The sequence below is a fragment of the Zalophus californianus genome, chromosome 11 (assembly GCF_009762305.2).
Source record: "Zalophus californianus isolate mZalCal1 chromosome 11, mZalCal1.pri.v2, whole genome shotgun sequence".
Lineage (NCBI taxonomy): Eukaryota > Metazoa > Chordata > Mammalia > Carnivora > Otariidae > Zalophus > Zalophus californianus.
In genome coordinates, this window is record NC_045605.1 from 37,007,788 (window position 1) to 37,031,937 (window position 24,150).

General features: G+C 38.3%; 1 protein-coding gene across 4 annotated transcripts in view; it reads left to right on the forward strand.

Moving 5' to 3' along the window:
- MTMR2 (myotubularin related protein 2) overlaps positions 1-24,150 on the forward strand; it is a 114,920-nt gene that overhangs the window by 86,613 nt on the left and 4,157 nt on the right. For all 4 annotated transcript variants that reach the window (XM_027579543.2, XM_027579544.2, XM_027579546.2 and 1 more), the window contains 6 exons: positions 807-956; positions 1,717-1,905; positions 12,519-12,704; positions 15,373-15,579; positions 20,760-20,852; positions 24,035-24,148. In XM_027579543.2, coding sequence (XP_027435344.1) covers positions 807-956; positions 1,717-1,905; positions 12,519-12,704; positions 15,373-15,579; positions 20,760-20,852; positions 24,035-24,148 — 939 coding nt within the window. The remainder of the gene's footprint in view (positions 1-806; positions 957-1,716; positions 1,906-12,518; positions 12,705-15,372; positions 15,580-20,759; positions 20,853-24,034; positions 24,149-24,150) is intronic.

Here is a 24,150-nt window from a genome sequence, read left to right on the forward strand (position 1 = left end):
AAAACTATAATAAAGAAATCTTTCAATTCTTTCTTTTTCTGATTATATGAGTTGTTGGGGGCCATAAAATTTTAAATATATATATTTTCTTAGTTTGAACTAATGTAATGGTTTTATTTTCTGTAGAATGAAAGGTGGAAAATTTGTAAGTATCTTATTAGGTAAACTTTTATGTGAAGTAGTAGACTAGTTATAGCTAATATTGGAGGATCAAATGAGAGCTTAATAATGGATGTGTTTTTAAAAAGTTTTTTAAAGTATTTCTTGCCTCTTAGTTTTGCTTTGTTAATCCCTTGCTTTTATAATATGTGTTAGATTAGCAACATTCCCATTAGTACTATAATTTAGGAGGGAAAAATTCACTTTAGGTATGTAAATGATAAATATATGTATAGTGTTCTGGTGGATACTGGGTACCTGCTCCCTGAAATTTCTTTATGTAGATGAATGGCAGCAAAATCAATCATCCAGTTAACCTCAGTGAAACTTTTTGTTTTTAAGACAGGGAACATTTGCAGTCTTACTGTGTCCTTCCCATTGGATATGTTCAGCACAGACCCAGCAATCTATCAGTATTTAATGATTTAAGAAATCTTTCAATATATAATTGAGCATCAGAATGAACATAGATCCCTACATTAGAATAGCTCATCCTAAAAGCCTGGTCACTACAGGTAGACAGTAACTATTCCAGCAACTTAAGAGATGGATAGTGGAGATAAGAGAGGTTAAATAGAATGGCTTTTGTTTCGGTGTCTTTTAATATTTTAGGTGATAATTTGTCTTATGTTCTATTTCACGTGTAGGGAATTCCAAATGAAAGCTGGAGAATAACAAAGATAAATGAACGCTATGAGCTTTGTGATACATATCCTGCCCTCTTGGTTGTGCCGGCAAATATTCCTGATGAAGAATTAAAGAGAGTGGCATCCTTCAGATCAAGGGGCCGTATCCCGGTAAGTGTGAAGCTTTGGTGAGACTTTGCAAATGCTTTTGTACTCTACGTAATGGTGAGGTTAATGAACGGGAGAATGGATGCAGGATAAAAATAGCTACAGCAACATGTCTACTATGGGGATTTTAGAGAATGAGTTATTTAGTAAAATTAAAACTGGAGGAAAGACTTAGATTTAAGAAGTTTCTGGAGAGTCTGACATGGGTAGGAGAGAACTGCACAGAATTGTGATTCTTAACTCGACAACAAAGTTGGCTCTGTATTGTTCACTATTTATTTATTTTATTATATATTCTTTAATCATGGTGATAAATGCTCTTTTCCCTTAAATCCTAGAGAGAAGAAAACTTTACAAATTTATGATGATTTACTGTGTTTTAGAAAGATTGGCTCAGATAATTTTAGGTACAAAAGTCATAGGTTCTGAAGACTTTATAGTTGGACAGTTTGGTGATTTAGTAATAAAACTTTTAAGGGGTTTATTTAACACCCTTTTAATGTACTGTGATTCTAGAGACAACACTTCTGAATAGTCATGATTTACATAAATCAACACCTGATTAAAGGATTAGACCAAATTTTCCATATGCCAGAGTTGGCTTGAAAGAAAGGTAATGATTTTTATAGCAGCCTTGAATAGCCTTTTGTGGTTAGGCTTTGGAACCAATCAGAAAGCAGAATTTTATAGAGAAATGTTTTTGAGAAGAATTATAAACAGAGAAATATATAAAGAGTGTGTCACTATTTTTTCCCCCATTAAGGTTTTATCATGGATTCATCCTGAAAGTCAAGCCACCATCACTCGGTGTAGCCAGCCCATGGTAGGAGTGAGTGGAAAGCGAAGCAAAGAAGATGAAAAATACCTTCAAGCTATCATGGACTCCAATGCCCAGTCTCATAAAATCTTTATATTTGATGCCCGGCCAAGTGTCAATGCTGTTGCCAATAAGGTGAGATTGTCTTTCAGTAATTAAGATTACAATTATAGTTTCATGAATTGGCTGGGTTGGTGGGAGCCACCATGTGTAGTAGAAAGATTTCAGGCTCTCCAGTGACAAAGATGTAGATTCTAATACTGGCTCTCCTACTTGATGGTATGACCTTGAGTTAGTTACGTAATCTCTTTTTATTAAAGATTTATTTATTTATTTTAGAGAGCGAGAGCGAGCAGGGAGAGGGACAGAGAATCTCAAGCAGACTTCCCACTGAGTGCGGAGCCTGACATGGGGCTCCATCTCACGACCCTGAGATCATGACCTGAGCCAAAATCAAGAGTCAGACGCTTAACCAACTGAGCCACCCAGGTGCCCCTAGTTAGTTACTTAATCTTTTAATTTTTTATTTGTTCACTTTTTGTTGAAGTACAATTGAGATAAAACATGTTAATTACAGGTTTACAGCATATTTCAGTATTTGTATAGATTGTGAAATGATCACGTTAAGTCTTTTTACCATCTGTCACCATACAAATTTACAACATATTCTCCTTATAATGAAAACTTTTAAGATTTACCATCTTAGCAGCTTTCAAATTCACAATAACAATATTATTGACTACAGTCCCCAGGTAGTATGTTGCATTCTCATGACATTTATTTTATAACTGGAAATTTGTGCCTCCTTATCTCCATCGATTTTGTTCCCTGACAAACCCTCCACCCTGCAACCACCATTCTGTTCTCTGTGTCTATGAGTCTTGTTTGTTTGTTCATTTGTTTTGTTTTTTAGATTCCATATATAAGTGAAATAACTCAGTATTTGTCTTTGACTTATTTCATTTAACATCATACTCTTCAGGTCCATTTATACTGTCATAAATGGCAAGATTTCATTTCTTTTTATCGCTAAGTAGTATTTCATTGTGTATATACACACACAAACACACACACACACACACCCCACATCTTCTTTATATGTTCATCCACTGATGGACATGTAGGTTCTTTCCATATCTTGGCTATTGTAAATGCTGCAGTGAACATAGAATGCACAGATCTTTTTGGATTAGTGTTACTGTTTTCTTTCAATAAATACCCAGTGGTTCTATTTCTGAGTTTTTGAGGAGCCTTCATACTGTTTTCCATCATGTTTATTTTTTTGATAATAGCCATTTTGACAGGTATGACGTTATATCTCATTGTGGTTATAATTTGCATTTCCTGATGCTTAGTGATTTTAAGCATCTTTTTGTGTGCCTGTGGGCCATCTGTGTCTTCTTTGGAAAAATGTCTATTCAAATCCTCTGCCTATTTTTTGAAAAATAAAATTTATTCTTAATTTTGTCAATGTGTTATATCATATTGATTGTTCTGAAGATGTTGAACCACCCTTACATCCCTGGAATCCTACTTGATCATGGTGTATGCTCCTTTTAATGTATTGTTGAATTTGGTAATATTCTGTTGAGGATTTTCACATCTATGTTTGTTAGGGATATTAGCTTGTAATTTTTTTTGGGGGGGGTCATCCGGTTTTGGTGTCAGGGTAATGCTGGTCTCATAAAATGAGTTTGGTAGTGTTCCTGCCTCTTCAGTTTTGTAGGTGTTTGGGAAGGATAGGTATTAAATCTTCTTTGAATATTTGGTAGAATTCACTGGTGAAGCTGTCTGGTCCTGGACTTTTGTCCTGACACAATTTCCTTGCTAGTGGTCCATCTATCCAGATTTTCTGTTTTCTTCCTGATTCAGTCTTGGAAGATTCTATGCTTCTAGGAATTTATCCATTTTTTTCCCCAAGTTGTCCAGTTTATTACTGTGAACCATATAATAGTTCAGAGTAGTCTCTTATGATCCTTTGTATTTCTTTGGTATCAGTTGGGACTTACCCTCTTTTACTTCTGATTATTTATTTGAGCCCTCCCTCTTTTTTTTCTTAGTGTGTCTAACTAAAGGTTTATTGATTTTATTAATCTGGCTAGTTTCATTGATCTTTTCTATTATGTTTTTAGTCTCTGTTTCATTTATTTCCACTCTGATCTTTATTATTTTCCTCTTTCTACTAATATTGGGCTTACTTTATTTAGGTGTAGAGTTAGATAGTTTACTTACTATTTTCTTGTTTCTTCAGGTAGGCCTGCATTGCTAGAAATTTGCCTTTTAGGATTGTTTTTGCTGTGCCCTATAGATTATGGTGTGTTACATTTCCATTTCATTTGTCTCAAGGTATTTTATATTTCTTCTTTGATTTCTTTGTTGACCCATTGGTTGTTCAGTACCATGTTTTTGCTTTGTGATTACCATGAGGCTCATATATTACTGCCTTTATATGTAACAATCGATGTTAAGATGATAGCGAGTTAAGCTTGAATGTATTTTAAAAACTCTACACTTTTACTCCCCCTGACACATTTTATGTTTTTGATGTCAGATTTACAACTTTTTATTTTGTGTACCTTTAACTGTTTATTGTGGTTATAGTTATTTTCACTATTTTTTTAACCTTTGTACTAACTTTATAAGTTATTAATGCACTATGTTTACTGTAGATTTGTCTTTACAAGTGAAATTTTTACTTTCATATATTTTTTTTTATTAATTAGTGCCCTTCCTTTTCTGGTTAAAGAAGTCCCTTTAACATTTTTTGTTAAGTCTGATACACTCTTTTAGCTTTTGTTTGTCTGGAAAGCTCTTAATCTCTTCTTCAATTCTGAATGATAACCTTGCCAGAAAGAGTATTCTTGGTAGGAAGGTTTTCCTTTCAGTACTTTGAATATATATCATGCCACTCTTTTCTGGCCTACACAGTTTCTGCTACAAATACTGCTGATTGTCTTATAGAGGTTTCTTTGTATGTAACAAGTTGTTTTTCTCCTGCTGTTTTTAAGATTCTCTCCTATCCTTAACTTTTGACATTTTAATTATAATGTGACTTGGTATGGCTCTTTTTGGGTTTATCTTATTTGCAACTCTCTGGACTGAAATGTCTCTTTCTTTCTCTAGGGAAAGTTTTAGCCATTACTTCTTCAAATAAGTTTTCTGCCCCTTTCTCTTGCTCTTCTCTTGGCACCCCTATAATGCAAATGTCATTTCAGTTTATGTTGACCCATAGGTCCCTTCAGCTCTGTTCACTTTTTTAAAAATTCTTTTTCGTTTTTGCAAAAATTCTTTTTGGATGAGTTCCACTACCCTGTCTTTCAGCTCACTGATGCTGTCTTCTGTTTCATCTGGTCTGCTGTTGAACCCCTCTTGCATCTTTCAGTTTAATTATTCAGTTCTGTGACTTCGGTTTGGTACTTTCTAAAATTTTCTATATCTTTGTTGAAGTTCTTACTGTGTTCATCCATTCTTCAAGTTTGGTGAGCACCTTTAATGACCATTACTTTGAATTCTTTATCAGGTAAATTATTTATCTCCATTCCATTAAGGTTTTTTCCTGGTGTTTTAGTTTGTTTTTTCATGTGGAACATATTTTTCTTTCTCCAAGTGTTTCAGACCCATAGGGCCCAGAAACAATCCCCATGGCCACTCAGTGGGTGTCTTCTATGTGGGCTACACGTGCACCAGCTGGCTTTGATGCGGCCAAAGTGAAGTGGCATGTGGGGGTGGTTTATTAAATCTTTTTAGACCTTAATTTGTTCATTTGTAAAGTGAGAATAATAATAGCTAACGGGGTTATCTTGGGGGCAAAATTCTTCTAGTAAAAAGTAGTGTATAACTCTGTGCTCCTGTACATAATAAATAACTCTTCAGCAATTAACTGGTTTCCTTCTCCCTTCTCCAAACTTGACAACTAACTGAGCATATGCCTGACTAAACTCTGTCCAGCATTGCTGTAGGAATTGACAAGCAGTGTTCTCAGTGGCCAGTGGTGCTCTCTTCTCCCTGCCCTTCCCCTGATCACGTCATTCACACTGCATACTTGCACTTAGCTGGAGCTGTCACCCTGGTTTCTGCCGTAGAACAGATATTTACGTTGTGGAAATAGAAATTTTTGTGTGGTTGACAAAATCTGCCATAGGCGAAGGAGAGAGAAGGGATATAAATGAACTTTAGTAAGTTACCTTTTTAACCCCCAAGAAGCAGTGTATCTGTATTATAGAATCAGCTAATGCAGATAAGCAAAAAGAAGAACATATTTTAAAACACTCTAAATTCTGTAACACCATTAAAGTTTGGTTGTACTTCCAGACCTATGAGTATATGCATGCACACATGTATTTGAAACAGTGGGATGATTGTAACTTCTTTTTTAAAACACTCACACTGTATCTTTCTGTGCCAATAAACATTTATCTCTAACATTATTTTAATGGTACAAGAACTAATAATATCAACTGTTATTGGATATTTAGTTTATTTCTGGGTTTTTTGCTTTTATAAACGATGGTGAGATGATCATCCTTTTAATTAAGTTATGGTGCCTGTGCCTAATTATTTCCATCCTATTTAGTGTTTTGAGGGCATTGTGAGTTGCAGGCATTCTCTATTAAACTGTAAATGTTTCCCCTTAAAGGAGAAATGAGATAATGTGTACGTGAAGCTTGCAGCACAGGGACTAGCATGTATTTTTCCAGTAATTACTTGTTTCCCTTCCAAAACTCTACTCCGAATTAGCAGGAGAGAGACTTAGTACGTTTTCTAGCATGAGAGGAGAAGGAAAGAGAAATGTAATGCAGAAAAGGTGGTAAGGCAAAGTTATATTCCCTGTCTTATTTTTTTAAAGCATTCTGATACATATGTCAGTCTGGAAATCCCCTCTTTTTTTAACAACTGATTTATTTTATTTATGGGTACATTTTCCTGGTTACAAGATATGTACTAGATAGTACAGAAAAACTCGGCAGGCACAGATAAAGAAAGGAAATTAAAATCACCCATATCCACTGATATTTTGCTGTCTTTTCCCCCATTATTTTTTTGGTACACTTATATGTTGATTATTTTGTTTCTTTGTTTTTCCTCTTAATACTATAGGAATTATTTCTTCTAATACAATATTCTTGAAAAACACTTTAATAGTACTTATTACGGCTGTGTCATTATTCATTTAGTCATTTTTCTCGTATTGGGTGTTTGAGTATTTAGTATTTTAAATAATACTGAAATAAATATCTTTTGTTCCTTAAAAGATTATCCTACATATACAATGACTGTATCAAAATTTAAAATATGTGTTTTTTAAGAGTTTTGTTACATACGGTCAGTATTCTTCAGGAAGGTCGATTCAGTTTACCAGCCTGATGTCTCTCCCCCTGGTTTTATTGAGATATAATTGATGTAGAACATTGCATAATTTTGAGGTGTACAGTATAATGATTTGATATGTGTATATATTATGAAATGATCACCACAATAAGTTTAGTTAACATCCATCATCTCATATAATCACAAATTTCTTTTTCCTTGTGATGAGAATTTGTAAGGTCTGTTTTCTTATCAACTTTCAAATATATAATGTAGTATGGTTAACAATAGTTATCAGAACTTATCTTTTAAGTGGAAGTTTGTACCTTTTGACTACCTTCACCCAATCTCCACACCTACCCCCCGGCTTTTTAATTTGCAAAAATGTACATCCTTGTTGCAACAAATGTTTGTAACCGGAACTCTCAGAACGTTTTTTATAACCTAATCAATTTGAATATGACAAATCCGTTTGCAGTTATGACCCATGTCAAGAATTAAAACTTTGCCAGCCACTAAGTCTTCCATGGGCGCCCTGCTTCAACCTTCTGAGTGTACTAAAAGTAACCGCTATCCTAACTTTTATAATAGTCATCTTGTTGCATTTCTTTACATTTCATTACTGAAGTGTATATCCCTAGACTCTAGCCTTGTTTTTTTAAATATTGTGTTTTAAGTCTCTCTTAATCTGTAATCCTCCCCTTGCCCATCACTTTCTTTTCTTGACCTTTTATCTGTAGAGTTTTCCAGAGTCCAAGATTTGCTGTTGCATGGTATGGTTCATCTTTTTTCTGCCCTTTGAATTTCTTTCATGTGAATTTAGAGGTTGATTCAGATCCAGGTTCGATACCTTTAGCAAGGCTATAGGGAACATATCAGGAGGCACATCATTTGTGGCTGATTCTCTCTTTTGGGGTGTTAGCAGCTGTTAATGCTCAGTGCCTAGATACATTAACTCCAAAATGGTGGTGTTTTAATTTCATGATTTCTCTTTCAGCTATTGGTTGAACTCTTTCTGTAAAGAAACACTTTCTTTTATCTATATTTTGGTTAACCAGCAATTTATGTCAGTTTTCCCAGTGATGAGCCTACTTCCTGTCATCATATGAAGGTGACTGATTTTTTCAAGTGTCGTTATGAATGCATGTATTTAAACATATTCAACATTTTCTAATCCTTCGCAGATAATATTTTTTTGAAGTTAAAATTTCTCATCTTTGGGGGGCGCCTGGGTGGCTCAGTTGGTTAAGCGACTGCCTTCGGCTCAGGTCATGATCCTGGAGTCCCGGGATCGAGTCCCACATCGGGCTCCCTGCTCAGCGGGGAGTCTGCTTCTCCCTCTGACCCTCTTTCCTCTCGTGCTCTCTATCTCTCATTCTCTCTCTCTCTCTCAAATAAATAAATAAAATCTTTAAAAAAAAAATTTCTCATCTTTGGTCAAAGGGAGGCTTTTCAAGTTATCTCCTGAGTTCTTTCGATATAACTGCAGTAATCTTCGCTATCTGGTATAGGGAGATATACCAGACTCATCAGAAAGTCTTGTGCATTGCCTAGCCACAGCCTTGAAACAGCTATTTTTCTTTTCCTTTTTTCTTTCTTTTTTAAAGATTTATTTGTTTTTTTATTTGAGATAGGGAGGGAGAGAGAGCATGAGCAGGTGGGAGTGGCAGAGGGAGAGGGAAAAGCAGGTTCCCTGATGAGCAGGGAGCCCCACGCAGAGCTCCATCCCAGGACCCTGAGATCATGACCTGAGCTGAAGTCAAACACTTAACCGACTGAGCCACCCAGGGTGCCTGAAACAGCTATTTCTCCAAGAAGTTCTCATTCCTGTTAGTACCAAATGGTGTTGCAAACCATTGTCTGGGGTGCTGAGGATATCTGCTACTGGATTTGTACTGTTTCGATGTCTTTCCAGTGAATAGGATTGGGGAATATTTACATATTTTTAGAGGTAAAGTACCTCAAGAGTTCCTACTGGTGTTTTCAATTTAAATTCAGTGCTAAACAATTTTTACCTAGCTTCTTCTATATTACATACGTATCTCCTTTCTTCCACAGCAGCAATCCCGGTTCTCAAAGACCCAGGGGATGATATGTATGTTTCATAATTACTTGTGTGCTTTATCCTGCCAATCTCAGAATAACAGTGCTAATACCACCATCGCCAGTACCTACTGGAAAGTTAATTGTTTTTCACTTGCTCTCCCCATCCTCCCCCACTTTTAAATACATTGTATTATATTGACATTGTCAGCGGATATAGCCTTAACACATTCTCCCTTTTGAACACATACTTTCCCTTTTACCTCTGACTTCCACAAATAGCTATATATTTTGTGCTCACAAGCAATTTGTAAAGATTTTATTTATTCATTTGACAGAGAGAGACAGCGAGAGCAGGAACACAAGCAGGGGGAGTGGGAGAGGGAGAAGCAGGCTTCCCGCTGAGCAGGGAGCCCGATGCGGGGCTCGATCACAGGACCCCGGGATCATGACCCGAGCCAAAGGCAGACGCCCAACGACTGAGCCACCCAGGTGCCCCAGATATATGGATGACTTTCTAGACATTATTATTATTATTATTTTTATTATTATTATTATCTGAAGTTGTTCTCCTCTAAATATTTCAGCAAGGGTTCATGGGAACAATATTCTGAGTGTTTGCATGCTAATAGGAGCTTGTGTCCTTTATTAAAGTTTGAAAGTCAGTTTGACTGGACATAAAACCCTTAGCTTACATGTGATTTTCCTGAGTTTCTTAAATATGTTGCTTATTTTCTTTTGGCATAAAGCTTCAAAGGCTAATAATAACCTAAATTTCTTTACCTTCTACGTCACTCTTTTTACTTGGATGTTCAAAGGACTTTGTTCTTTTCCTTTGAAGTACAGTTATTGCCAGAATATATGTCTCCATGCTGTGTGTTCTGGGTCTATATTCTCAGGTATGCACGTGTGCTGTTTCAATATGTAATTTCCAATTTAAAAAAAAATTCATGCAGTTTTCTTTAATCATTGTTCTTGGCATTCTGTTTCCTTGTTCTGACTTTCTTCCTCAGGACTCTTGTGTTGGCTCTTCTTCACCTTTCTTCGTCATTTGTCACTTTCTCTTGACTCCTTCTTATGTCTTTCTAATTTCATTTTGGTTTTAAATATTTTCCTTTTCTCTATTTCTTTTAACTTGGTACCTGCTGTATTATTTATTCTTGTGTTTCTTCTTCTTTAGTCTTCCTGATTTTTTTCCTTTTATTTCTAAGTTGTTCCCAAGTTCTGTCACTTCATTTTTGAGTTTTCTAATTCCACTTTATTTTGTTTTTCATGCCTGGTATTATTTTTTAATGTCTTTAGCTTGCTTGCAAAGAGATTTCAGTGTTGAGAGGCATTTTCAGGGGATATGTTATGAATGCTGCTCATTCTCTTTTTAGGATAGCGCCTATGGGACTTGACCTTGATCCTTTCCCATTACTCATTTTTAGGTGAAATTAGTTTTCCTGAACCTTCAGGGTGGTTGGTTCAGTTGGAAGCCATGGCTCCGAAGTTAGGGGTACCCAGAAGTTAGAACTAATTTCACTGAGCTGCCTCTTTTACTGTTTGCATGTAGCATTAAAAAATATGAAGTCTTACTTTCTGGGATTTCCTGGCTCTGTCCTGTATCTCCCACTCAATCCCTCCCCCCCCCATTCCCTTACCTGAGACCTCTTTTCCTTTGTCTCGTTTATCTGGACCTTCTCTTCCTTTGCCTCTGTTGACTCTGTCTGCTCGATTTTGACGATGTGCTTAGCAGAAGCAATCCCTGGCTGGTCTGTTAGGAGAGTTCAGAAAGGTTAGACTGCTTTGGCCCCTTTAGATCTACTGTAGATCCATTGGATTCGCGGGCTGTTAGAACGGACGGAACCTTTCCTGGTTTTCAGCTGCACTTCTTAGATTGACCTGTTGGGCTTCCCTACAGTTCTGGAAGATGAGGGCCAACACGGGAAGCAGAACAAACCCTAAAAAGTGCAAGGCTCGCTCATGGTTGGCCTGTTCTCCGGTCCTTTTATATCCATCCCTTCCTCTGCTTCTCCCCACACCTTCGCTGACAGCATTCAGATCTTGTGGCTGTGGGTGGTTTTGGGGTTTCACAGAATGCTTTGTCCCCATTTCTGTTTTAAATGATTTTTGTGTTTTTGGTTTTACTGTCTAGTTGTTCTGTTTTCTTTTAAATGTCAATTTTTTTTGAAATCTAATACACATGCCAGAAAACATACTCTTTTCAAGTATGTATTTCAGTGTTTTTAGTATACTCACAAAGTTCTACAACTGTCTGATTCCAGAGCATTTTCTGTTTGTTTTTGTGCCTGGCCTGTGTAGTTTCCACTGCCATCTTTCTAGAATTTGTTGCAACCAGTTTGAACTGAAAGCGTCTCTTACCCCTGACCTGTTCAGTTCCCATGCTCCAGGAATAATCCTTGTTAACAGGTACCCACTGAAACACTGTTAACTTATGTAGCTATGCCAATCTTGAATCCAGACTATTTCCCAGACTGTCAGTGTCAGAAACAGCCCTTCTGTTTTTTGGTAATTTGTTGTTGGTTAGGCGTTGGTGGGTTTTGTAGTTTTCGATGGTGTGAGTCATATGAACAATTTTTTTATAGCTACAGTGGCTGTCCTAGTATGCTGTGGTCTTCTGTGCTGTTATACTTGTTCCGTCTTTTTATTTGGAAATAATTATGGGGTTGAAATAGAAGCAAGTCATTATGATTGCAAAGCATTTTGCAAATATTAAGATTAAAATGAGGTGAAGAGGAAGGGGTGTGAAGAAGCATGGGCCAGTACGAAACTAGATGTCGTCCCAGCACACAGAGATGGTGATTTCAGTCTTCTCTAATAAATTATGCTTGGGTAGAACTGGAAATATAGGTAGGCAAGATTTAGTGCTTTAAAAATGTTCAAGGACCTTCATATATGGTATCACATTTAATTTTTATAACAGCCACGTAAGGGAGTCAGGGTTTGAGTGTATATTCCTGTTTTATAAAGAAGAACGTGTAGTAGGGAGTGGTTGTGTTAAGATGTCCTGAACCATTGACATTTTCCCATGGAGTTTTCCTATTCATCAGTAATTATCATCATCGGGACGCCTGGGGGGCTCAGTCGGTTAAGCATCTGCCTTCGGCTCAGGTCATGATCCCAGGTTTCCGGGATCCAGCCCTGCATTGGGCTCCCTGCTCCGCAGGGAGTCTGCTTCTCCCTCTGCCTCTGCCCGTACTGTCTTCCCACCCCAGCTCATGCTCTCTGTCGCTCTCTCTTTCTCTCAATTAAATAAGATTAAAAAAAAGAAAAGAAGAGAATATGTATCATCTTTCATGTTATTGGATATTTTATGGCACTTTTTCACATATGTTTACATGCAGTGGGGGCACATTCATTTATGAGTTCCTGTGGTGTGTGCTTTTTTTTCCCAGGCGAAGGGTGGAGGTTATGAGAGTGAAGATGCCTATCAAAATGCAGAACTAGTTTTTCTGGATATCCACAATATTCACGTTATGAGAGAATCATTACGAAAACTGAAGGAGATTGTGTACCCTAACATCGAGGAGACTCACTGGTTGTCTAACTTGGAATCTACTCACTGGCTTGAACATATTAAGGTTAGGTTATGTCATTATTTCCTTATATTATTACAGAATATCAGACAAGGACTTTCTCTGCCCCTCTGTCTCTTTTGGCACTTTTCTTACAATTGAACTTAAGATGAAGGTATCTTTCTATACAATGAAAAATTGATAACTGCTTTGAAAATTGTAAGTACTTCTAAGGTGTGTTGCTTGAATGAATTAGTTTTCTGTCCTGTGCATTTGGTTCTGTTGTGGTCTTCTCTTCCCCTCTCTTCCCCGCCCTGTCTGAATTCTGCCCATCCTTCAGACCCCAGTTCCGGTTTCTTCTCTTCCATGAAGTCTTCCCGGATTGCACCCACTTCCATTGTCTCTGCACTTTTCACTTTACTTTCTCTTTCCAACTCATCAGGTAAGACCCTACACTTCAGTTAATTACTTTGTGTCAGCTGGAGTATATTCCTAATTCATGGAAACCTGGGCTGGGTAATTTATTAGTATTTTTGGACCCCTCAGGAGCTAGGGCAGCACTGTGTGTGTGCATAACAGGCACCCGCTAAATCTGTGTTACTCGACTAGTGAAGTGAGAGGCATTCTGGTCAGAGAAGGGAGGTGAAGCAGTTGAATGAAGGGTATGAAGGCTAAATGATGTGGAGACTGCCCTGTGAACACCAATGTGCCCAGCCTGTCGCTGTCATGTTTGGAACACTGGATGCGATCGCACATGTGTTCTAAATTTCAGTAACACAGCATACAGAGATATAGACTTCTATAGCCACATACACATTCATACTGTGAAATAAAGGGAAATGAGATTTTTCATGGTAAGGAGCAGACATGTGCTCACATTCGAATCTAAAATTCGGACCGAACTGAAGAGAAGGGCAAATTGACCTAATTGAGAATTAGAGATTATTTTTATTTTTTCTCTCCCAGATGCTTAGAAGCTTGAGTGTAGCAGAGTGCACACACTCCTCAATCAGAGAGCATGTTCTTGGGGGCCCATCTGTTAGAGCCTGTGAAGTGTAAATAGTAAACAGTAACACTTGATTGGAAACAAAAGCGAACATAAATTGCAATGTCAGCTTCTGTAAATTGCAAGGCATTCCACCAGCGCATAGAACAGTCTCTCCAAAAAGCTTGCTCTAACAGAAACAAGTCTCCTTAGAGGTATAAGAGATCGGCTGTGCCTGGACTGCCTTCTCCACCCGCAGTCCTCACACCAGCAAAGCTTACCTGCTCACCTTCTTCAGAACTCTGCTCAAATATCACCTTCTCAGAAAGGCCTTTCCCAACCACACCTTACAAAATAACAGCTCCACCAGCAGGGGGCAGTGCCTCTGGCACAGTATGTATTTTCTTATTTACTTGCATCTGGCTGGCCTCGCCGGAGTAGAATGTACCAGCCCTTTGTCTCTTTGGTTCTCCGCTGTCTCCAGCGCCTAGAGCAGAGCCTGCCACATGGTAAGGCACTCCAAAATGTTTATTTTATAAGTGAAAGTACGAAGGAAAGAAGGGAGGGAGGGATGGAGGGAGGGAAGGAGGGAAGGAGGGAGGGAGATGACCATGGAAGGAAGGTGACCACTTTGGATAACTCCCTGGTCAGTCTTAACTTTCCAGCTGTTCTAATCCTTTGGGTGGGTGATCCCTAAGTCTCGATATCCATTGAATTACAAGTGGAAGATATTTAAAATAGTAAGCCAGGAATAGTGAAGAATGGAGCCCAGACACTTTAAAAAACTGCTCACAGGTGACTCTGATGCATAGTCAGGATTGACATTGCTACGGAGTACCCCATTTCCAGAATATGCCTATAGTTAAAATCAAAAGGAGGTTATCACGAGATTCTCCAAGCCCAGTAAATCTGCTTTCTTTCATTCTGATCCATGTTTGTGGACCCATACCATTCTCTAAGTATGTATGGTCTAGCCATTGCAGAGAAGAATGGGACTGTATTATTCATTTTAAAGGATATTATACTTTTGTGTTTCTTATTTGGTTGTATCTAATTCTGTCTAGTTTTAACTCAAGATCAACTTCAGAAAAGATACTTTGCACTGTCTGCATATTTAAAAAAATAACTGAAATTATTTCAAATACCAGTTAAGTTGACATAGTTGACATATTGATCTGATGAGAATTTTTCATTCATACTGATACAGATAAGTAGCTTAAAGTTTTATACTGTGCTTGCTGTAAGCTATGTGACATATATAAAAATAGTAAAATAAATGCTATAAAGCTATAGAATAAGAGAGATCCAATTTCATTGCTTTCGTATTCTATTTTGGTTAAGTAGGGATTGTTTAACATGTATGACTTCATTTGGCATATTATTTTTTATTTAAATAGATGATGATGGAATATTTGAAGATTCTTAAAAACCGATCTCTTTAAAACTTAATCCTTCTTTTCTCTCACTCATACTGTTGATTTGTACAGAACCCAGAGATACCCTTCATTTGACTCTTTCATTGTGCAGATTAATAGGAGCCTGGATTTATGAGATTCTTCTAGTTACAAAGGCAAAATATTATAGATCTGCCACTTACGAGAATTCTTTTTAGGAAGGGACTGATTTTTTTTTTTTCATGTGTTATTGAGACAGTCATCAGTAATAAAACCGTATTAGTTAATTTTGAAGAAGGAAGCGCTTAATTTTTTAAAATTTTTTAAAAATTTCACTTAAAAATCTGTTCGGCAGCTCATTCTTGCGGGGGCTCTCCGGATTGCTGACAAAGTAGAGTCCGGGAAGACGTCTGTGATAGTGCATTGCAGTGACGGCTGGGACCGCACAGCTCAGCTGACTTCCCTTGCCATGCTCATGTTGGATGGGTACTATCGGAGCATCCGAGGGTTTGAAGTCCTTGTGGAAAAAGAATGGCTAAGCTTTGGTCATCGATTTCAGCTTGTGAGTAAAGAACCCTGACTCCATGTATCACATGCATCCTGCATAAGGCATGTGAAAACAGTGCCTTTTATTCATTACTCATCGAAAACCACCCCTTTACTAAAGGGGTGAACTTCTAGAGAGAACTTTCTCGTTATTTGTGGAAAGCAGTAGGATAGCCTCTCATGCTGTCGGGTCATGTGTCTCTACTGTGATGAGTGCTGGGGGAGGGCGACGACATCAGATACCATTCCTTCGTTTGTGCACGTGTCTCTGCCTTTAAATGCAGATTAGCAGGAATGGTTGTGGAATTATAGGCCTCTTCTGATCTCGATGCATAAGAAGCCAAAGATGGCTTAATTATTATTCTTAATTTAAGAATACTTCAGAGTACCAGTGCTCTCACAGGAACAGGGTCTTAAAAAAAATGAGGCTGGGACCAAAAGAAATATCAGAGGAAAAAAAATTTAACTCAGAGCGGGGAATAAAACAGCTTTTCGATTATCCTTCTTAAAGTACTAACACTGTAACGAGCATACGTATGGAGAGTGTTGCAGCTGGTTTTATGGAAAGGACAAATTTTTGTGCCCTCTATTTGCCTCAGTGCCTTTTGATATTGTCGTTCATGTCAGATCTGAGTTGGCAGGACTTCAGTGTCCAGGCCTTATTGTTGGATGTCTTCTGCGGTGTCCCCATGAAATGATTGTTTAGTTTCTGCATTTACACCTCCAGAAAGCAGCAGTCAGGCTCTTCCTCAGGCTGTCCAGTCTCACTTCAGAAAGTCTACCTACTAGAAAGTTCTTCCTCATAGTGGACCAAAAGTTCCTTCCCATTTCGCTTTTGAAGACAAGAACAAATATGACTACTTAACCAAATAAGATAGCCCTTCAAGTATTTGGAAGTAGTTGTCTACCCATGTCATGCATAAACTTTAGTTCTTCTGGCTAAGCATTCATTTTCTTCAGTGTTTTTGCATCTCAATCCCCTCTTCACCTCAGTTGTCCTCTGGACTTAGGTCATGTCTTTCATCAAATGTGGTACCCAGAACTAATCACAGTTCCTGAAATAGAGGAATGGGGTTATTATGTCCCTTTCAAAGGATACTGAGCTTTCAATTTTGCTTTTTTGCTACATCATACTTTGGATTCATGCACCTTTTAATTAAATAAACATTCACGTGGTTTTTAGTTGTGTTTCTGCTAAACACTAAATTGGCAATCAGAAAACTTGAGAACAGTAACCGCGTAGGCCTTGGTTTTCATGTATTGCTCATCTCTGTTAGTTGTAATCATAGAATTTAGAGTGAGGAGTAGGAATATTTTCCCCAAAAGGAGGAACAGGGTGAGCAAAAGTCTAGATGGGACTGAGCTTGGCAAGAGTAGAGTTGAGGGAAGGGTGGGGTTAGAGAATCATGGAGGGGGAGAGTTAGATTGTCAGAGGCGTTGAAGCCACTGAGAGAGTGTGTGGTTCTTGGCAGCGTTTTCCTAGATTAGCTGAAAGACTTTCTGAAAGATGTTTATCCAGATGCTGTCTCGAATGTTAACCTTTACTATTCTGTAGTTACCAGGGCATACCAGCAGTGTTTATAAATACAGATGACCCTTGCACAATGCACAATGTGGGGGTTAGGAGCGCAGTCAAAAATCCACATACAACTGTTGACTCCTCCCTAGAACTTAATGGTTGACGGAAATCTTACCAATAAGATCGTCGATTAACACGTGTTTTGTATGTTGTATGTGTGATATACTGTATTCTTACAATAAAGTAAGCTGACATAAGGACATGTTACTAAGAAAATCATAGGAGAAAATACATCTACAGTTCTGTAAAAAATCCACGTTTAAGTGAACTCGCGTAGTGCAATCCGTGTTGCTCGAGAGTCAACAGTTAACTTGAAAGAAACAGACATTTAAAGGTAGTCTGCTCTTTTGAACTTGAACTGTTAAAATAAAATTGGGCATCTGGAATATCTTTTCAGATGGCTCACATTTTTCAATTCTCTCTAAAATAAACTTACCATGAAAAAAACATTACAAAAACCCTCTTACTTCAAAGAATGAAGTGTTAGTCATCCAGAGTTGCACGTGTTCATATCAATGTGACCAAAAGAGTAAACATTTAAGACTGTTGGAAGTTGCTGTGGATTCCTAGATTGCTAACTCTGGTTCCCTGCTCCACCTCCCCCCCGCCCCCCCGTTTATCTGAAAGCGGAATTTGACAATTAAAGGACAACTGGTCAAGAGCGTACATTCACCTGGTTAACGTAGGGTAATGAGTCATGATGTCAGGATCTCTTTCCATTCTTAACAATTCTTGATGACCGCAAAGAACTTTGTTTATATGGTTTGTATCTACCAATGTTTACCATATTAGAAATTAAATTTTAAAAAATGTTTAAATATTAATTAAATAATAAACCTCTCTTAGTCTGTTTGGGTTGCTCTAACATAATACCACACACTGGGTGGCTTGTAAAATTTCAACAGAAATTTATTTCTTGGGGCGCCTGGGTGGCTCAGTCGTTAAGCATCTGCCTTCGGCTCAGGTCACGGTCCCAGGGTCCTGGGATCGAGCCCTGCATCGGGCTCCCTGCTCGGCGGGAAGCCTGCTTCTCCCTCTCCCACTCCCCCTGCTTGTGTTCCCTCTCTCGCTGTCTCTGTCAAATAAGTAAATAAAATCTTTAAAAAAAATTTATTTCTCACAGGTTTCAAGGCTGGAAATCCAAGGTCACGGTGTCAGCATTGTCAGGTTCCGTGGAAGACCCTAGATTGTGGGTTGTAGATTGTCAACCTCTCTGTGTCTTCACATGGTGACGAGAACGAGGGAGCCCCGTGGGGTCTTTTGATAAGAACACTAACCCCTTTATTGGGCTTCTGCCCTCATGGCTAGCAGCTCCCAGACGATGACTCCTGCCATTACATCTGGCATTAGGATTTCAACATGAATTTTTTTTTTTTGCCGGGTGGGGGGACACAAACATTCAGGACATAGTACTACTATATATTAACCTAAATAACATTTTAAAGAAAACTAACTGTGTTTTCCAAAACAACAACAACAAAAGTTTAATGTGAAGAGTGGCATTGTTTTACATTTTTTTGCAAATTCCTTTCATGTCTGGCTTATTAGAAGACAGCCAAATTTCACAACTACTTCCTCATTCGGTTTATTGCAATGTGTGCTGTTGCTTGAAGTAAATGAGGAAAATCTGACCACACACAGATATGCAGGTTGAAAATCAGGGAGTGTCTTAATAGCTTTTCCAGGGAGTTGTGGTTAGTCTTCATACTGTGCCAAAATTTAACAAATGCTAATTTCTTCGAGGTTACTTGTAACGTGGAATCCAAAACTAGATCAATTGAGTTTTTCGTTGTTTGTTCCATTAAATTCCATTGGTCTGTCTTGCGTTTTGAATAGAACTTTTACCCATGTATGATTCTGTAACATCAGGGATTGGTTATTTTGGAAAATACTGTCTTACTGACTTATACAGTTCTTCCAGTGTTAATGCATTTCCTTATATACTGTCATCTCATTTGTGAGTATCACCAGTGATTTTATCAGAAAAGTCTATTATCAGGCTTATTGTGGCAGGTAGTTTTCCAAAGATCTAATGTGCGCTCAAAGCTTGAATTTTATCATAGTTTTCCTTGAGATGACACATTCACTTTGTACATTAAAAAAAAAGTGTTCAGGACTTTCAAGTCTTAATAACCATAGTTCATATATCAGTTGTTCTTTCAAGTCAAAATGATGTTCCATGAAAAGGTGGTGTTTTGTACCATCAACTTACGTTTGCAGCAGAGGAATATTATGTGTATTTCCCATTTTGTTACACAGGCTGTCCTTAAGGGGAGAGATTTAACAGGATTAATATTTACTTCTTCATCAAAGAAACTGGCTCCCCCCACCCTTCATTTAACTGCGAGTGTGTGGCAAGGCAGGATATGACATGACTCGACCAGCTTGATTCCAGTGCCTTGCTTGGTTTCTCCTAAGGAACCCAGACACTTTCGCACCGTCACTGTAAATATCAGTGCATTGAAAAAGGCAAATAATGTCTTAGTATTATTCTGAAAATGGTTTTGATGTCATAGACCCCCCTCTCCCCCCCCGGCCCCTGGAAATCTATGAACCAGGCTTTTAGAATCACTGTTTTGGTGTGGGGAGGGTCTGTTTCAGTCGTCTGGGGCAAAGGTCCTTAGAAGAGAAAAAACTGAGAAAGGAGGTGAGTACATGCTTGGAAGGCAGATGTCAAGCATTCCTTAAAGGTTTTCAAGAGTTTGTGCTGATGTGATTCTTCTTGATAAAGACCGCTGAGCTAGGATAGCGACAGGTCCCCTGCACGCACTGGCCAAGCTGTTAAAGGAGACGCGTGCTTCCGGAGGCTGGTGGACAAGTAACTCTTAATATATATATATTTCTAATTAATTATTTATTTAAAGATTTTATTTATTTATTTATTTGAGAGAGAGACAGAGTGAGCATGAGCAGGGGGAGGGGCAGAGGGAGAAGCAGACACCCTGCTGAGCCGGGAGCCTGATGCAGGACTTGATCCTGGGACTCCGGAATCATCACCTGAGCTGAAGGCAGACGCTCAACCAACTGAGCCACCCAGGTGCCCCAAGTAACTGTCAATACTTAGGGAATATTAAATCTCTGGGACAAAGATATCTGGGTTCTGGGGTCTGACTGCTCCTGTCTTCCATTATTAACCTTTTAAGATCTGGGTTCCACTTAATAAACAAAGTTGTGATTTCCTATTACAAGCATCTCATGTCAGAAAAAAATCTGGCAGTTTGTACATCAAAATGGTAATAGAGACTTTTGCTTGCTAAGCCTGTGAGTGATTTCTGTTTTCCTTGCTGTGCTTTTACTTTTTAAAATTTATTTTTTAAAGATTTTATTTATTTTTGAGAGAGGGAACAAGCCGGGGAGAGAGAGGGGTAGAGGGAGAAGCAGGCCCCCCACTGAGCAGGGAGCCTGATGCGGGGCTCGATTCCAGGACCCTGGGATCATGACCTGAGCCGAAGGCAGACCCTTAAGTGACTGAGCCACCCAGGCTCCCCCCTGTGCTCTCTTAAAAAGACTTTTGAACTTAAAAAATATTGGAAGATACTACTTTTATTGGAAAATAAAGTTATTTCCATGAAAAAGAAAAATTCCACAAAACTCATATTCGACTCTTTCTGCTTCAGAGACTTGGCCATGGAGATAAGAACCACGCAGACGCAGACAGATCGCCTGTTTTTCTTCAGTTTATTGACTGTGTCTGGCAAATGACAAGACAGGTAACTTCTCTGGGATAGTCATTCTTGCATCTTTCTTTTAAGCCATCCAGAATTGGGAGGTTTGGTTAGTGATTATCTATCCTACATTTCATGTAAAGTGGAAATTCTTGGAAGATTTCTCGGTAATAGAACTATTACTTGTTGTTACATTATGAACTAAGTTAAAGGATATTATTTGGAGATCGTATTAAACACTTCAGATTTCAACCAGTAGCATTAATAATAACCCAAGAGGTTTCCTCCTTCGTTTTGGACAAGTAGTTCAATAATGGCAATATATTTACCCGGAAGCTCATCTGTACATTGCTAAGAAAGGTAGAGGTAAAGAAATGAAGAAATAGGCTAGGTCACTCAAACAAAATAAAATCTTATTTTAAGTAATTTTAATGGAAAAATATGTTTACATGGGAATTATGGGTAGGTAGGTAATAGATTCAGTTCTTTCTGTTCTTAGGTATGGAGAGATTGTTTTTTAGACCTTCTATTAACTTTCTAACAAACTGATTTGAAATATTAATGGTAATGGATTTTGTCTTTTGTAAAGGTATCAGAGGAGATTGAAAAACACCTGGTTTATTATGGGATCACTTTGCTAGTGAGGCAAAACGGTGGTGTCTTAAAAATATTTAACTCAAGAAAAATAATCTCAGACCTTGGCTACAGCCCACTGCTGTGTCAGCTAATTATTTACCCAAGGCTTTATTAGACCTCAGACAACTGGGAGTCTGGTTTGTTTTTCCTGAGACTGCCACATGAATATAAAACAGGGCAGTTGCTGGCTCTGCTTTGCTTTAGGATTATACTTTAGCTTCAAGAAGATCCTATTATTTCATTAAAAGAAGCTGGTGATCTTCGGGTGAAATACACCAATTATATAAGCATCTCCCCTGTAAGCACATACCAGTTTGGGTGGATTATTTTGAAGGCTGCTGGGTTAAATGAAGTATTGAAGTAGATACGACTATGGTGTGATGAGGCTGGTCTTTTCATGTATATCCTGCAAATGCGTCTGACAGTTCAAGTTTTGTTGTATACAAGGCCCTTGGTGTGTTGGGAGGAGGGGAGACACTAACTGCATAGTTACTGGTGTTTACTGCTTCTTGGCCTGGGTTTGAATCTTTCCTTTGGGATTGCTCTTGAGTCAGTATAGCAGCTGTCCATATCCTTGCCAGTCCTTTTTTGGGTGTTTGACCAAAAACAGGAAGGCCCACTATTGACCATTACCATGTTTGATTTTAAAATAATATTTGACTCTTGGCAAAAAGTAAATAGCCCTATAAAAAGGCTCTAAAAGCTGTTTGAAACCATGGCACCATTGATGACTGAGTGTGCTGCTTCCCCAGGGCAAGTACCCTGAAGGGGCAACATGTGTGAACATATTAGCTCTGGTTTGTTAGTAATAAAACCACATTTGCCAGTTGTTTGCGTAGAAGAGTACACTCTAAGTATCTTCCTCGGTAATTGTGTCCACTTATCGCAGGCTACAGATCTAAAAGCAGCTTCACTCGAATTTTGAGCTTAAGTTACTGCATAGAAAATCAGTTTTACGTTTCTCTGACAGAACTGAAGATACCTCATATAGTGCTGACTATTTTAGATATCTAGTTCTGTTTTTCTGTATGGTATTCCGGAGCATAGAACATGTTAGACATGCTTATCGGCAATCACCAGTTTTATAAATAATTGAACTTTGGTGCAGAGACTTAAGTAAGCACATTTGTCAGAATGACGTCAGTTAGATTCTCCCTGTCCCCCACCCTCGCCGCAGCCCCGCACTCCTGGGTCAGGAACAGTTGGAGAAGGGCCCTGCAGATTGCAAACCCGTTAGGAGGAGGAACTATTCCTCCTGTGCTCCCAGCAGTTCCCGCTCTGCTACCCCCATTATGTGATGGGGGCCTGCCGCTGTTGCAGCTCGCGTCTTCTCATAACTGAGCACGAGCTTTTTCCAAAAAGATGAGAAACTGATGACAGGCTTAGCTCCTTTGGACGGCTGTTTAATGAGTCAGCGCATTCACAGTTGGCTAATAAGGCTGTCCAGAGCGTGTAACAGTACAGGGGATGGGATTTATTTTGTAAATGAACGAATGGGATTTGACCAAGTTCCTTACAGGTAATTGGCTTTTTGTTGGTATGTGCTCTGGTCACCTGGTTCAGCTTCGCAGCCACAGAAATTACCATTCAAGGCAGGCTAGTTAGCCTTCATTGTTCGAGGAATTTGCCATATTATCCTGCTTCTAAATTTAGGAAATGTCTTGGCAAAGGTGGTTTCACCCCTATCCCTTGTGCATGCGGTTCTGGCTGTTTTCTTGCACTACTAGGTAGGGATCATTCTAAGAAAAACTTGGAACCAATGTTTATTCCCCAAATCTGCAGTCCAAATATTCACAGATTTTCTTTTTCACAGTCCTAGAATTGGTACAATTTTCAAGGAGACTCTTTGAAAATTTTGAAGTATTAGATGGATAAGGATGGATTATATGAACTCTTCCCCTTCCTGGGATCTGTCATCCATCCTTGATAAGTCCCCTCTCCCCCCCCCACCAAATTGGTTGTTTATATAATATTAAGATATCTAGTCAAGCTCTCGTCCTAGGTTAAAGAGAAAGTGCATTTTCTTTTTGTTAGAAAGAGGTTGCCAAAGTGCCGGATTACAGGATACTCAGGTTTAACTAGGCTGGCTTTTAAGTGATCTGCACATCTGCCTTGGATCTTTATTTTTGTGCATTGCTGACATTTTCTGGAGACAGTGATATTTTTTGTATAATTCCTAAAACCAAAACTATGTTGCTGAAAATCTCAAGAAAATCTTATTACGTTGTTTATGGTCATTTTTGGCAAAGAAAGGCTAAGAGTTGCCAGAGTTGCCAAAGTCAAAATTCATCCCTCTCCATGTTTAGGATTAACAGATACAGGAGATACAGAAACACACCAAGGTCACACCATTCAAACTCTTGCGGCACAAGAAAAGGATTTCTCTTGGGGAGAAATCTCAGAAAAGTGGTAGAGTGATTTTTGAACAGAGAACGAAGCAGATAAGGCCATAATGGCTTAGAAATACATAGTTTTGAATATTGTTTAACCTAATTTTAAGAAGTATTACAAAGAATCTACCCATATATAGGGATGAATATGGTTGAAAAAATTGTCTTAATAATTTTATGTTTGTGGTATTTAATTTGCAGTTTCCTACAGCATTTGAATTCAATGAATATTTTCTCATTACCATTTTGGACCATCTATATAGCTGTTTATTTGGAACATTCCTCTGTAACAGTGAACATCAGAGAGGAAAAGAGGT